This window comes from Carassius carassius, chromosome 45, assembly GCF_963082965.1.
Source record: "Carassius carassius chromosome 45, fCarCar2.1, whole genome shotgun sequence".
Lineage (NCBI taxonomy): Eukaryota > Metazoa > Chordata > Actinopteri > Cypriniformes > Cyprinidae > Carassius > Carassius carassius.
Window position 1 is genome coordinate 15,349,497 of NC_081799.1, and position 15,589 is coordinate 15,365,085.

The 15,589-nt window shown below is 34.5% G+C and overlaps 3 protein-coding genes across 5 annotated transcripts; all 3 read right to left on the reverse strand.

Annotated features, from left to right (window-relative positions):
• Window positions 1-4,703: 4,703 nt before the first annotated feature.
• On the reverse strand, window positions 4,704-8,475 carry LOC132127231 (uncharacterized). 3 transcript variants are annotated; one of them, XM_059539005.1, is made up of 5 exons: window positions 8,343-8,475; window positions 7,809-8,132; window positions 7,424-7,699; window positions 6,447-6,560; window positions 4,704-5,254 (listed from the first exon to the last, which is right to left on the reverse strand). In XM_059539005.1, exons 1-5 carry the CDS (start codon window positions 8,446-8,448, stop codon window positions 5,121-5,123), a joined length of 954 nt encoding a protein of 317 aa, XP_059394988.1. In that variant the 5' UTR covers window positions 8,449-8,475; the 3' UTR covers window positions 4,704-5,120. The 3 variants fall into 3 exon arrangements, with proteins under 3 accessions (XP_059394988.1, XP_059394989.1, XP_059394986.1); XM_059539006.1 differs by having other exon boundaries at window positions 6,447-6,527; window positions 7,803-8,132; XM_059539003.1 differs by having other exon boundaries at window positions 7,803-8,132.
• Window positions 8,476-10,447: 1,972 nt separating this feature from the next.
• Window positions 10,448-11,447, reverse strand: LOC132126994 (uncharacterized). The gene is made up of 3 exons (XM_059538613.1): window positions 11,366-11,447; window positions 10,847-11,170; window positions 10,448-10,734 (listed from the first exon to the last, which is right to left on the reverse strand). The coding sequence occupies exons 1-3, from the start codon at window positions 11,427-11,429 to the stop codon at window positions 10,448-10,450; spliced, it is 675 nt and encodes a 224-aa protein (XP_059394596.1). The 5' UTR covers window positions 11,430-11,447.
• Window positions 11,448-14,544: 3,097 nt separating this feature from the next.
• Window positions 14,545-15,544, reverse strand: LOC132126995 (uncharacterized). The gene is made up of 3 exons (XM_059538614.1): window positions 15,463-15,544; window positions 14,944-15,267; window positions 14,545-14,831 (listed from the first exon to the last, which is right to left on the reverse strand). The coding sequence occupies exons 1-3, from the start codon at window positions 15,524-15,526 to the stop codon at window positions 14,545-14,547; spliced, it is 675 nt and encodes a 224-aa protein (XP_059394597.1). The 5' UTR covers window positions 15,527-15,544.
• Window positions 15,545-15,589: the final 45 nt, after the last annotated feature.

The following is a 15,589-nucleotide window of genomic DNA, read 5'->3' on the forward strand; positions in this document are numbered from 1 at the left end:
AATCAGAACTTGTTACGTATTTCTGAAGGAGGGACTTTATAGAACAAGGAAGTCATCAGCCCATTTTTATAACAGTGAAAACAGCGGTATACAGATAGGTGAATTGTGTGAAAAATACTGTTTATTTTTACACGTGAAACATGAACACGTTATATTGCACACTGTAAACACAATCAAAGCTTCAAAAAAGCATGAAAAACGGGACCTTTAAGACCCGTGGGATGCTTGTAATGAATATTTAAATACAAAAGGCACAAGAGTCGACTGTTTCTGTCAGTAATGAGTTTTAACTTTTAATGTTTGTGATACCCTAACAAGAAAAGTAGGTTAAATGTTATGTTTAAATGTGTTGCCACTTGCTTGAGCAACTTATTATACAAACTTAGAAATCAAGTGCATGAATAAAACGTTGTTTATATTTATTGAGTTTAAACTAATGCCTATGAAAGATTGTTACTGTACTGTGATAAAAGAGTATCACAATGTTGAAAAAGCTTTTTTCTTTTTTTACATGATTTGAAATCAAAATAATTTACAAATGTTGTGTTTGTGGCCTAAACAGCGACGGATCAGTAGCGGACTGCAAATGCTCTTGTGTGAAAGCACTGCATAAGCACTGCAGATGGAGTATGAGTGAAACAGGCGTGAGACTTATATGTATGAAGGTAATACAGTAGCAAAACTCAAGAGCTTTTTTATCTGAATGTGAGAACTTGTCATATTAATATTTGTATTTGTAAGTTGAAATTTACACAGGTTTTATGTGAAAAGCTGAATTTTTCATTTTGCACAGAGACAATGAACAAAACACCTGTGTTTTGAATTGGAAGTTGTAGATTAATAGTTACAAATGTGTAAAATGACATTCACACAAAGAAAATGACATACACAGATGTTTGCGACATGTACTTTTGCACTTTACTTCAGTTTCGCTGCATACGTCAAGATTTTCAGATTTTCAACCTCTCGAGTTTAGCTACTGATTTACCTCCATATATATGATGGGGTACCACGTCCAGCTTGAGGTGATAAAATGATCACAAATTCATTATGACAGAGCACAAAGATATTTTGATTATTTATTGTGATAATCTCAAGCTGCTAACTGGAGCCATTTTAGCTGGTGTGCTGTCAACACCGATGTTCGGCAGGTGAGAAGACTAAGGTCTTTTTTCAACTAAAACTTTTTTTTTCCCCACTAAAACTTTAATGCACATTGTTTTTTTTTTACGTCAACATAGCAACAGATATGATCACTAAGCCAGCAGGAAAAAAAAGAATAACATGCAAATTTTAAGTCACAATGTAAGTTTATATAGCCAAAAGAGGCAATGTCAGCAAAGATTTCACTAGCAAATGGCAAATGCGACCATTTTAGGCACAGTCTGGAACTCTATAATATCTGGACATACAATCACGTTCATAGACAACTGCCCATTTTTTTGTACATAGACAAGGTCATTAAGGTTTAATAATAAAATTACTGGTAAAAAGCATTCCAGTATTCAGTTACAGAATCAGAATGACATTTAAAATAGAAATAAAAAATAAGATACTTAAAATAGACAGAGTTCATACCTGAGACTTAATGTTACATTTGCCTACAAGACTACAAAAATCATCAAAATGACTGTCAAAACCGCAGAGATGACAAATGCCACTGCCAGAGCCTCAGTTAAATCTACAAGACAGAATTATTGAAAAAGCCTGTTATAAACCACATTATAGGCAATTTCTCACTGATATGTCATTATGTCATAGAGTATATAACGTATTTAAACAAGAAAAACTTACCCCCTTTCTTATAGCAGACAGAGCTTGATAAATTAGCCACAAGTGGTTTGTTTAAGGAGGAGTGGTTTAACCAGCAGGAGTATATTGTATCATTGAAGGTCTGTGGTGGCAGTATTAGGTATGACTGCTGACTGAAGAAGCCGTTGAATGATTTATTTGAGTATGAGATGTTGAGGAAGTCTCCATCTCTGATCCACAACTGTTCAAGAGGATCGTTGTAAAATTCCACAGAGCACAGAATCAAGGTTGATCCATCAGGCCTCTTCACACAGGACAGAGACAAGGCGGGACGCACTGAGAGGAAGGATTAACACACAAAATGCAATATTTAGCATTCAGATCTACCTCTCTAATCTAATCTATTATGATTATTAAAAAAATATTTACCAATAACTTGAACTTTTTGAACTCCCAGATCCACTTGAGGTGGTTTTACAATCCTCCTCACAGTACAGGTGTATGTGCCGGTATCCTGAATTTGAAGATTTAAGAGCTCAAATGATATTTCCTTAGTCTCTGGAATCCATGTGAATTTGATGGGATCATTACAGTTTAGTTGTTTCCATGTATTCTCATGTAAGTAATTTGAACACAGTGTATGATTTAATGTTTGCAGATCCACTGTCAAGCTTTCTGTGTCATCTGTTCGGCTGTAGTTGCATCTTATTTTGGCAGACTCTCCATGATTGACAAATAAAGTTGTAGTGTGATTCACTGCTGCATCGCCAAATGCTGAAAAAACAAATACGACAACAACTTAAATTTCTCATGCCAAGCAATAAATTGTACATTTAGTTAGAATATATATAGGCTATATGTCACATCACATTATTCATAAATGTATCTTGTTTCCTTTTTTTTAATTTTTTTTTACTCAATGCTGAAGTCAGAAGTATCCACCAACAACAGCTTAAAGAAAAACACTGAGGAAAAAAGAAAGAAAAAAAGTTAAAAAATTAAGGTCACATAGCATCACGTTAAGACAGATTCATGTTTTTGGTTGAACTTTACTTTGGGTACTCTTTAAAATAGAGTGATATGAATAACTACTGTTTTAATATAACAACTAAAGCAAAAGATCCTTTCAAGTTGCATCATATTCATATTTATCTATAATTGTTTTCAAATATCTATATAAGAGACATACACTCACCATCATCTCTCTGTCCATTAAGGGCGTTGTGAGTTGCATCCGCCTCATGTGTTTATCATGCTGTGAAATGGGTTAAGGTGGTGATTTCCTCTTTAAGTAAAGCATTGTTTATGTACAGTCAGGGCCGTCGCAAGTGGGGTGAAAGGTGGTGACGATTATAGGGACGGTTTACCATCTGGCTGAGGCTAGCCTAAAAAACGATCAGAACAGTTAACAGGCCACTGCTGCGTCTCGTCACGAAAGCTTAACATTTTCATGTGTTTTTAAGCCTGACCACTTTCCAATTTAAACATTCAAAACAGTTTAAATCATTCAAAAACAAGACGCGGAAAAGCTCAACTCGCGCGCTGTGTTCGGTGCGCACGCACCTCACAGTCTCAGAGCCGCGTCTGACATACAGCGACACTGAACCGAGCTCTCCTTTGCGAAGTTCTCCTCGAACTTCCCCCTGCACCTGAACGAACAAACACAAAGAGAAAAGGATGTGAAAAAGCCCATTTCTGCACCACGCTGTTCTGGTGTTCAGGGCTCACGCAGAGAGAGGCGTCTCAGTAAGTAAACAGTTGAGAAAAATATCGGATGTGTATTATATTGGATGCTTCATCGTCTCTTAAAGTGACCGCGCCTAATTTAGCTACTAGCTGCTGTAATGTTAATACAAGAAAATGAAGTTTTAATAGTAGGTGCAGGACACTATAATTAATTTAGGTAAGAGAGTATAGCAAAATAAAGCGAGCTGTGACATATTATCCCCAAAAAAATCTTCATACATTGGACTATTAGTGAAATTGATAGAAAAAAAAATGGGACCAAAAATTAATCAGACACTTTGACCTCACCATGTTTTCCTTACGTGTTCTTTTTTCCTGAATTGCTAATGCAACCTTTTCAGACCACATACTGAACAAAATTAAGCATTGATTGGTATTTGTTCAACTTTGTATTGATAGTTGTGCAAATATTGTCATACAAACAGTTGTCTGAAGTTTTGGTTGATTGTAATCCATTACATATCTTTCTATCAAAGTTATCTGACATTATCAAGATGAATTTGTTCTGACAGTTGCAACTCTGAGTTCTGGTAATATTCTATTACCATTTTATAAACTAGAGCAAATAAACTGTGATAATGTAATAAAAGTTGAAGGTGTCTGAATACATTTTGGTTTGACTGTTAATTTTTACAGTGAAGACTATGCAGTGCTATTTTATATTTAATTATTTGTTTTCTGTACCTGGACACCTACAAACATGAAACAACTTAAACATTTTGCACAAATCAATAAATAGAATGAACATATAAATTAAACAATTTCAAACAGGGCCCACTGGTACAACCTTCACCGGGGCCAAGCAAACCCCAGCTACGGCCCTGTGTACAGTCGACATTAACATATATGAATCCCATCAAATTCCATTTTGTATTTATTATACATTGTACAAAGAGGAAATTAATAGAAACATTCTAATAAATTACTCACCCATGCATACTTTACACTGAATAAAAAAAGTAAACAATATAAATTCCCATTTAAAACAAATAAAATTTTTTTTAGTTTCAGATCTGTGAGGCACCCTGTGCTAAAAGGACCAAAGTTTGTAAATATATACTGTACACACACACACACACACACACACACACACACATATATATATACAGGACCGAGATGTGAATAGATGTGAAATAATTTTCTGGAAAGTTTGGTTGGACAGCAGAGAGGCTTTGACACAAAAAACTTACAATATGTTATTTATTTACAAGTAATTAAATATTACAGCATAATTAGTCCCGTACCAAAAACTAAATTCATACAACAAAAAGTGCAAAGAGAAATTTTAATAATGCCTTTGCATTGTATGAAAGAAAACTGATATGAGATCCTTGCTCATTATCATAATTTAATTCAATTTAATTTAGAAGACATACTAGTTTAGAGAACCTACAGTGCTTAAACAACAAAAACAGTTACTGATTGTTTAAAGTGCCTGCTTACAGTTTTTGAAGTCAGTGAAGGCATTGTAAACAATACAGCAAGCTTTTGCTTCACATTTGCAGTGCACCATCAAATATCTTATAGCAAAACCACTTAAGACACTTTTGCCTACATCATACTGCCTTCGGAACAGCTGGGCTGGTCTGGCTTTAAAGCAAAGGTTATATAAGCAGCAGCAGTTAGTTCTCATAAATACATTCTTCTGTCTGTGGTTTATTATTGGACTGTGTGTTCTGACGGGACATGGCGAAACTGAAGTTCTCATAGACTTTATTGGTGAACACTATAGATCCATTTTCTTCTCGCTTTCTGCCTAAAAAATTAATCAGACACCAAGTTAGACAGAGAAAAACAGACAAATAACACAAAACAGAAGCACAGCATAGTTCATTTTCACAAATAATATTTTTTAGGTAAATTTACCATATTAATATTACTGAAAATCTAAAGTTAATCTACTGAAATAATGCCTCAGCTGTAAATTTATATAAAAACACCTGTTCTATCTCTTTTTAAACAATGTAGAAATCTCTTTTTAATGATGTTAGTTTTACAGCAGTAACTTGCTGGTTCATCTGGTTTAAGCTGATCTCCCAGCCTGGTCAAGCTGGTTTAGTTGTCAAAGCTTCTCTAAAACGAGCCTGGAAACCAGCTAAAACCAGCCCTGAAGACCAGCTAAACCAACTAAGACCGGTTTCAGGTGGGAACAGATACACGTTCGCTTTTGTCGCCATCTAGTGGAGGTCCATAAAAATATTTTTTCTTTATCGACCGGTAGGCCAACGTATATCGCCTTTACATAAAGTTTTGAGGGATCCGAGAGAAATATAAATACATCAGTAGACAAATTGACTGTACTTGTTTACCTTCCCTATGTAACAGGCTAAATGTGGCTATTGTTTTCTGTTTAAATGTGGTAACTCTGTGTTAGCCATATTCCCTGCAGAAAATATGATATAATTCCAGCCAGTTTGTTGTTCTTAACTGGATTAAACGGGTCTCCCAGTCTCTTCAAGATACTTTTCACCTGTCCTGTTGGGTGGTTTTAGTTTTATTTTTCAGCAGGTCAGGCTGGGAGACGAGGAAGACTAGATCGGCTAGGACTAGCAAACTCTCTTTCAACTTTCAACTATCTTTTAGCTGTTTTGGTTCACCATATGTTACATACAGACATGCAATCTTCTTAATGTGATACACTTTCCTGAAAATATAAAAATGCTGTGCGTAAGAATTTGATGTTGCGGTTACAGAAAGCAGAAATAGAGAAGGATGCTGATGTAATGAGACAGAGGGATGTTTGAGGGAGGGTGACAGCCATTATCTCTCTCACATACCTGCCTTCTTTTTTTAAACTGTCAAACTATTTCTAAACTTGCATTTTTATGAAACATATGACAAAAAACGTTCTTCATATACCGTTTCCTATTTTTATTAGTCACAGTTGTGTAATGTTATTTAATCTCGGTTATAATTACGGTTAAATAATCAAACATAATCATACTCACATTTGCAGATAACAGCGGTGAGGAGGATGCACAGGATGAGGCCTGCAGCAGCACTGCATGAGATGATCAGCAGCTGGACATCTGTAATTTTCATAAACAGGGTACGATCAGATCCTGAAAATCAGACAGATAAAAGTTTGACAGACAAAAGGGAAATGGCAACAATGTCAACTGACTGGACCATGCAGTCTGCTAGAGAGCATCACAGTGACTTTCCTACTGGAACTCAGAATGCTATTTTTTTTTTAAAGTAATAGCCGTGAAATATTGCTTGCTAGAACTGCTTAAGAACATCAAAAACACATACAGTGTTAATATGTATTTGGAGGTACACAGGCGTATACACACATATATCCTTCACAGCACATTTGTGACCCTGGACCGCAAAACAATTCGTAGCACGGGTATATTTGTAGCAATAACCAACAATACATTGTATGGGTCAAAATTATTGATTTTTCTTTTATGGCAAAAATTATTAGAATATTATTTAAAGATCATGTTCTATGAAGATATTTTGTAAATTTCCTACCGTAAATATACCAAAACTAAATTTTAGATTTTAGTAATTTGCTTTGCTAAGAACTTCATTTGGACAACTTTAAAGGCGAATTTCTCAACATTTCGATTTTTTTTGCACCGTCAGATTCCAAATGTTCAAATAGTTGTATATCAGCCAAATATCTGATGTATAAATCTAAATTTCACAAAAATGTACCCTCAAGACTGTTTTTTTTTGGTCTAGGGTCGCATATGTATTTTAGTCTGGTTAAATTCGAAGCCCGTTGTTTGAACAAATGGATATATATTTCTAACATTTAGACAAGTATGTGTGTGTTTTTTCTACTAGCAGTGTAGCACACTGAAAGCAATTTAGGTTAGTGTAAATTTGCTGAATTATTACTGTTAGTGGTTTATTAAATGAAATATTATGCTCTAGTTTATCCTGGTTAAAGCACTAAGAAGTTAAGGCCCACCTCTGTAAGAATCTTTCTGTGAAGTGAGTTGTATACTTCTTTGGGTTTGTGTGCTCGAGTAGTTGGCGTAACAGGTGACTTTGTCTCCATCACTCCAGTCAGGTTTACACAGACGCAGCTCACTGTTCATGGCATTAGATGTGAATGGATGAAGTGACCCATGACCCTCTCTGCTCCAGGTGAAGTTCACCAGCTCAGACGTCAGACCCTCCATAGAGCAGAGCAGATGGATACAGCTGTCATTACTGCTGTTCAGTTTCTGCAGATCTGGACAAGCTGCAGTGGAGGGAGATGTTATGATGTTTAGATGTTAATTTCTGACATCTAGGCTAGATGGCCTACAAGAAGTAAACAATTAAAAAAATAATTTATGAATGACACTTACGTGCAACTTGGAGTGTCAAATTTGTGGTATCGTCTATTGATGGTGGTGGAATTACTCTTGTTATTTTACAGCTGTAAGTACCTGAGTCACTGAACTGAACATTTTCTATACTTAGTATAAAAGACTTGTAGTTGAATTTGAAACGAGGAATGCATTCTCCAATGATAGATCCAACATTGTTCTTAATACTCCATTTACAAATAGTTGTGCTGCTTGCACTATGTTTTGTCCACTCTACAGAAACTTGTACACTGTCTTTAGGAGGTGAGTGGCACGGCAGACTGACAATTTCTCCTTCAGCAGTTCTGAAATTATTCTCTGCATCTGTGGATTGAAACACATTTCAGTGGAGCTGACAACTGAATGTTGCTCTCAGTAATACAGTACATAAATCACATCCACTGTGAAAGAGATCACAGAAAGTTTAGCACATATAAGATGTATTTTTTAAACTTATCACTGGGATCCTTATTATTAGTAAAAAAAATTATGTAGTGTAAGTCACAACTGAGAAATTAGGTTTTAGGAACTCACCTGTATGCATCAAATAAATTAAAGTAAAAAATAAAACACAGTTTGTAATCCACTTGAAAAACATGTCGATGTGCTCAGAGTGTGTGACACTTCTGTGCAGGAACATACAATCTGAGTGATCAACTTCCTGGCCATGTGCACACCCACGATCTAGATCACAAGTAAAAAAAAAAAAAAAAAAAAAAAAAACAATCCTACATCCGTTGGTCAAACAGTCAGAGATTCATTGTTACAACTTATGCTTGTTTAAATTAAACATTACCTTCACCTTCATTGCTTGCCTCCATTCTGTGTTCATAGACGCGATCTATTTTATCTTTTGTATTTTATCTTGAATGAATTCTTTAGAACTCATTTTCGTTGTTGCTGTATATTTGATGTATATTTACTGGTAACATTTTTTAAAATGCATTTTATTTTGAAACATGGAGGGATATAAGAACATGGCAACAGCTTTTCAGAGGTTCTGCTTTCCACATAAAAGCCTTGTAGAAAAGAAGACCACAGAATTTCACAACCCTCCTACTACAGGCAGATGCGTCATGGTCTCAATGTTTTGAGGGGGCACAAGGAACAGTCTAGCGGTGAATTTTTTATTTATTATGCAAGGGGAACCAGGGTTGTAATGAACCAAGCAAAGTGAACTGAAATTGACAACAATGATCATCATGTGTTGTATAGAGGAAAACCAAAGGAGGATTTCATGTTTTGATAACTTTTCTAAATGTCATAATTTAAGATAAAACTTTGTTATCACTGTGATAATTACCACTGCAACCAATAATATACTTTTGAAAACCTAATCTAATACTGTCACTGTATTCTGTGGTCCATTGTGAGTCTTATAGTGTTTGATCTAAAACCTTTGCTTTGCAGAACTGAAAGGGTAAAATGTACCATATCTTAATGTTCTCTTTGGCCTTTGAGACAAGAGTTCTGTGTTCATGCATCTGTACTGAAGGACACGACTGGGTCAAGCAAAAGATGCTGACATTTAATTGGATATATGATAAAAATCACTGTTCTGCAATGACAAAACTACATATTTTGCCAAAGTAGTAATGAATTATTAGCTACAATAATCATATAATGTAATTATTAACTGCAAATTTTTTTTTTTTTTCTTCAAGGAAGAATTAAAAAAAGGATCTCATTAGGGTGATTAATGGGCCTCTTAAAAGGATAGATCACACAAAAATGAAAATTAAGTCATAACTTTCTCATTCTAAATATAAATAGGTTTTTTCCCCCCTCTCTCTTCTGTGGAACATAAAGGATTGTTTTGGTGATGGTTGAATTTTATGTTATAGATAATAATTATAATTTCTCAAAATATGTTCTTTAATGTTTTACAAAGAAAGTACGTCTTACAGATTTGCAACATTACCATGGTGAGGAAATTATGACAATTTTCATTTTTAAGGAACTATCCCTTTAAATGAGGAAAAACCCCATATTTAGAGCACCAAGTCATATGACACCTTCAGCTTTTATTTTAATTAAAAAAAGCTTGTATATTAGATACTTATTTAGAAGTCATACTGAGTAAATAAAACAGAAATATTTTGATTTTAACAGCACAGTAGAGGATTTTCTTACATTAAAGTTCTGTAAAACAAAACAAATAAACAGCCATTTTTAAGAAAGCGTAGTCCAAAGCATCATAAAAAGTATAATTTTTTTTAAACCTATTACAGCGTGTTTACTCTTCTAAAGCTTCTAATGGTGGTGGTCCAGGGCAGCAGGTCAGACTGCAGGATGACACAAATATTTTACAGACAATTTAGTTCACTTTTCAAACCAAATTAAAACTGGACTACAGATTCTACACAGATCACACACAGATCAGTTGGAGGTCTTATGTTTAGACATGCAGAACAGTATCCAGATGAAAGCAATGCAGATGAAGAAGGAGCTGAAAATGGCCACAGAAACAACTGGGAAGTTCTGTTCGAATTCTAGAAAAATAGATTACATGTTATTTATTTATTTTATAACTATTAAATAATTTTAATTAATTTCCTTGTAGACTTTAAAGGCCATTGAACAGCACTGCTGAACTGGTAAACTTTATTCTAGTTTATCCTGGTTAAAGCACTAAGAAGTTAAGGCCCACCTCTGTAAGAATCTTTCTGTGAAGTGAGTTGTATACTTCTTTGGGTTTGTGTGCTCGAGTAGTTGGCGTAACAGGTGACTTTGTCTCCATCACTCCAGTCAGGTTTACACAGACGCAGCTCACTGTTCATGGCATTAGATGTGAATGGATGAAGTGACCCATGACCCTCTCTGCTCCAGGTGAAGTTCACCAGCTCAGACGTCAGACCCTCCATAGAGCAGAGCAGATGGATACAGCTGTCATTACTGCTGTTCAGTTTCTGCAGATCTGGACAAGCTGCAGTGGAGGGAGATGTTATGATGTTTAGATGTTAATTTCTGACATCTAGGCTAGATGGCCTACAAGAAGTAAACAATTAAAAAAATAATAATTTATGAATGACACTTACGTGCAACATGGAGTGTCACATTTGTGGTATCGTCTATTGATTGTGGTGGAATTACTCTTGTTATTTTACAGCTGTAAGTACCTGAGTCACTGAACTGAACATTTTCTATACTTAGTATAAAAGACTTGGTGTTGAATTTGAAACGAGGAATGCATTCTCCAATGATAGATCCAGTATTGTTCTTAATACTCCATTTACAAATAGTTGTGCTGCTTTCATTATGTTTTGTCCACTCTACAGAAACTTGTACACTGTCTTTAGGAGGTGAGTGGCACGGCAGACTGACAATTTCTCCTTCAGCAGTTCTGAAATTATTCTCTGCATCTGTGGATTGAAACACATTTCAGTGGAGCTGACAACTGAATGTTGCTCTCAGTAATACAATACATAAATCATATTTATTGTAAAAAAAAAAAAGACAAAAAAGACGACAGTTAATACAGTCACAGGTTCAAAATTACATTAAACTTCTTTGATTTACATTAAAAGGGCAAAGGAAACAGGACTGAAGTCTCTTACCTGTATTTGGGAGGTAAGTTAAAGTAAAAAATAAAAGGCAGTTTGTAATCCGTACTAAAAACATGTCGACTGAACACTTAAAGAGTTGTACTTAGCGTGTGACACACTGACAAGAAAAATACCCACATTTTGAGTAATGAACTTCCTGTCCATACATCCACCCACAATCTGATAACTGATGTTTCATTTTTTAAGTGGACTATTCTTTTAAGGAGAGCAACCCTCATGAACATTATGTATGTACAGCACCAAATCATATGACACCTTCAGCTTTCATTTTATCAAAAAAAATAAATAAAATTAAATTAAAAAATTAAAATCTAAATATTTTTGTTTAGTGATCCTAATTAAACATCACACCACATGAGTTATGTATTTAACATATGCATTAAAGCATACAGTGAAAAATAAAAGACAGTATATTCCAGCAAGAGAATGACTTAATTTCTTCTGATGCTCTTATGCTGATGGTCCTTATCTGCAGAATGAGACAGGAGTGTTTGCAAGCATTAGTTCAAAGCTAAAAGAACTCATGAAATGTTTTAACAATAAAGACACATTTCTCATCCATAGGTTCGATATAAACAGATTTGTCAGCTTGGTCTTTTAAGCTCATATTCAAATCAAATTAATTAAAGATTTTAAAATCTTTGATTTTACTGAATGGCAATAAATATTTAGATCTTATTTTTAAACAGTCAAATTTTGCATACATCAATTGAGCAAAATGCAGTTTGTCTTACATAGCAATATGAAGAACATCATCCAGATGAATACGATGCTGATGATGAAGATGCTGAAAAGGACCACACAAACTGGAAGATGGATCTCATTTTGGCCTGCTGGATTGGTCGATAAGGTATATTTACCAATAGGTATATTTTTTATTGACATTTTTATGCTAAGTTTGTTTATTTAAAAATTTTTTTTTATATTACACTTAATAATTTGCTTTTGTAAAATTAAAGTTCAAGGAAAATTACACACATCCATCTAGAGTACCCTTTTGTGTTTCATCATGTTTGGTATAGTGAGTTCCAATTAGTGCTTCTATATGAATAATAATTTTCTTTTTTTCTCATTTTAAAAACATCCACCTTCATGACTGAAGTCAAGCTTAATGTTTCTGCTGCTCTAGTTTATCCTGGTTAAAGCACTAAGAAGTTAAGGCCCACCTCTGTAAGAATCTTTCTGTGAAGTGAGTTGTATACTTCTTTGGGTTTGTGTGCTCGAGTAGTTGGCGTAACAGGTGACTTTGTCTCCATCACTCCAGTCAGGTTTACACAGACGCAGCTCACTGTTCATGGCATTAGATGTGAATGGATGAAGTGACCCATGACCCTCTCTGCTCCAGGTGAAGTTCACCAGCTCAGACGTCAGACCCTCCATAGAGCAGAGCAGATGGATACAGCTGTCATTACTGCTGTTCAGTTTCTGCAGATCTGGACAAGCTGCAGTGGAGGGAGATGTTATGATGTTTAGATGTTAATTTCTGACATCTAGGCTAGATGGCCTACAAGTAAACAATTAAAAAAATAATATTTTTATGAATGACACTTACGTGCAACATGGAGTGTCACATTTGTGGTATCGTCTATTGATGGTGGTGGAATTACTCTTGTTATTTTACAGCTGTAAGTACCTGAGTCACTGAACTGAACATTTTCTATACTTAGTATAAAAGACTTGGTGTTGAATTTGAAATGAGGAATGCATTCTCCAATGATAGATCCAGTATTGTTATTAATATTCAATTTACAAATAGTTGTGCTGCTTGCACTATGTTTTGTCCACTCTACAGAAACTTGTACACTGTCTTTAGGAGGTGAGTGGCACGGCAGACTGACAATTTCTCCTTCAGCAGTTCTGAAAACAAAAATACCTGTAAAATTAAATTAAAAGGTAATTCAGCCTTTTTTAAATATTTTTTTTTACTTTCTTCTGTATTATTTATTATTTTTTTCATTCTATGTGCACAAGTTAATAAACTTTAGAGTTTAGAATTAGTCTTCAATAGAAATCTACAGCAAATGGTCTATGAATGGTAATGAAACACTGTTCAAAATTAGGATACATTTTGAATGGGTCAGTTGTATTTATTTTTTTTAAGAATGTTTTTCCAAAGAAAATAAATAAATAAATAAAACGGCATCTAATAGGTTTAATAGATAAATTTTAGGTTCTACATTAGCCAGAAACATTGTTTTCAAGAGTATGCTTACATTAATTCAAATAATTGTTCTGTTAAAAATATTAATAACTAATAATAATAATCAAATTCACCACAAATATCAGTTACTTACCCTCACATGCACACAGCGTGAAGTTGAAGATGATAAAGATCAAGTGGTAAATAGTCAATAAAGACATCATTGTAATCACTGCATGCAGAGTCTGTACTTCAAATTTAAACTGTAGGTTCCTCCACATCTAAATGAATGAAGGCGGTACCTGAACTGTACTCTATATCACAGAGTGCTCTAGTGCCAGCTGCACTAGCCTAAATAAGAGAACCACAGAACTTCTTTTTCTATTATGGGTATTTTAACCTTTAGGGTTAAAAAAAATAATGTTGTTATTAATTATTTAGAGCCCTAAAATTAATGTAGAATAAACAAAGTAACTTAATTGAATAAATATATTTTTTAAATAAATAATTTTAAATAATAATGTATTTTATTGCCAAGTTTAAGTTGTATTTATTCCTAGTTTTATCAAAAATGAAATCACACCATCAGTATCATTGAAATATTATTCTTTGGTTGAATTAATATTTTAAATAACATATAGTTTTAATAAATAAAAGAATGGTTATTTTAATGCCAAGAAAAAAAAATGAAATAAAATGCAGCAAAAAAAAAAAAAAAAACCATTTCTATCAGAGACTTTCATGAACTGAACGCAAGACTACAGGCACACATATTCATATGTATGTTACTTTAATAGACAGTGTTATGACATAAGACTCAGTGAGAAGGGCAATGGCAAAGGGGTCCCTCTCTACACAGGGGATCAGTAAGGCAAGGCTGCATCAAGAAAAATAGATTACAAGTTATTTATTTATTTTATAACTATTAAATAATTTTATTTAATTTCCTTGTAGACTTTAAAGGCCATTGAACAGCACTGCTGAACTGGTAAACTTTATTCTAGTTTATCCTGGTTAAAGCACTAAGAAGTTAAGGCCCACCTCTGTAAGAATCTTTCTGTGAAGTGAGTTGTATACTTCTTTGGGTTTGTGTGCTCGAGTAGTTGGCGTAACAGGTGACTTTGTCTCCATCACTCCAGTCAGGTTTACACAGACGCAGCTCACTGTTCATGGCATTAGATGTGAATGGATGAAGTGACCCATGACCCTCTCTGCTCCAGGTGAAGTTCACCAGCTCAGACGTCAGACCCTCCATAGAGCAGAGCAGATGGATACAGCTGTCATTACTGCTGTTCAGTTTCTGCAGATCTGGACAAGCTGCAGTGGAGGGAGATGTTATGATGTTTAGATGTTAATTTCTGACATCTAGGCTAGATGGCCTACAAGAAGTAAACAATTAAAAAAATAATAATTTATGAATGACACTTACGTGCAACATGGAGTGTCACATTTGTGGTATCGTCTATTGATTGTGGTGGAATTACTCTTGTTATTTTACAGCTGTAAGTACCTGAGTCACTGAACTGAACATTTTCTATACTTAGTATAAAAGACTTGGTGTTGAATTTGAAACGAGGAATGCATTCTCCAATGATAGATCCAGTATTGTTCTTAATACTCCATTTACAAATAGTTGTGCTGCTTTCATTATGTTTTGTCCACTCTACAGAAACTTGTACACTGTCTTTAGGAGGTGAGTGGCACGGCAGACTGACAATTTCTCCTTCAGCAGTTCTGAAATTATTCTCTGCATCTGTGGATTGAAACACATTTCAGTGGAGCTGACAACTGAATGTTGCTCTCAGTAATACAATACATAAATCATATTTATTGTAAAAAAAAAAAAGACAAAAAAGACGACAGTTAATACAGTCACAGGTTCAAAATTACATTAAACTTCTTTGATTTACATTAAAAGGGCAAAGGAAACAGGACTGAAGTCTCTTACCTGTATTTGGGAGGTAAGTTAAAGTAAAAAATAAAAGGCAGTTTGTAATCCGTACTAAAAACATGTCGACTGAACACTTAAAGAGTTGTACTTAGCGTGTGACACACTGACAAGAAAAATACCCACA

Excerpts from the sequence above, each read along its gene's own strand:
- LOC132127231 (XM_059539003.1), bottom strand. The coding sequence starts at position 8,448 with ATGTTCCTGCACAGAAGTGTCACACACTCTGAGCACATCGACATGTTT. Across the intron at positions 7,700-7,802 it reads ACTCCAAGTTGCACGTAAGT|CTTGTCCAGATCTGCAGAAA; the intron begins GTCATTCATAAA and ends CCTCCACTGCAG. Across the intron at positions 6,561-7,423 it reads ACAGAAAGATTCTTACAGAG|GATCTGATCGTACCCTGTTT; the intron begins GTGGGCCTTAAC and ends TCTGATTTTCAG.
- LOC132126994 (XM_059538613.1), bottom strand. The coding sequence starts at position 11,429 with ATGTTTTTAGTACGGATTACAAACTGCCTTTTATTTTTTACTTTAACT. Across the intron at positions 11,171-11,365 it reads AACTTACCTCCCAAATACAG|ATGCAGAGAATAATTTCAGA; the intron begins GTAAGAGACTTC and ends TTCAATCCACAG. Across the intron at positions 10,735-10,846 it reads TGTGACACTCCATGTTGCAC|CTTGTCCAGATCTGCAGAAA; the intron begins GTAAGTGTCATT and ends CCTCCACTGCAG.
- LOC132126995 (XM_059538614.1), bottom strand. The coding sequence starts at position 15,526 with ATGTTTTTAGTACGGATTACAAACTGCCTTTTATTTTTTACTTTAACT. Across the intron at positions 15,268-15,462 it reads AACTTACCTCCCAAATACAG|ATGCAGAGAATAATTTCAGA; the intron begins GTAAGAGACTTC and ends TTCAATCCACAG. Across the intron at positions 14,832-14,943 it reads TGTGACACTCCATGTTGCAC|CTTGTCCAGATCTGCAGAAA; the intron begins GTAAGTGTCATT and ends CCTCCACTGCAG.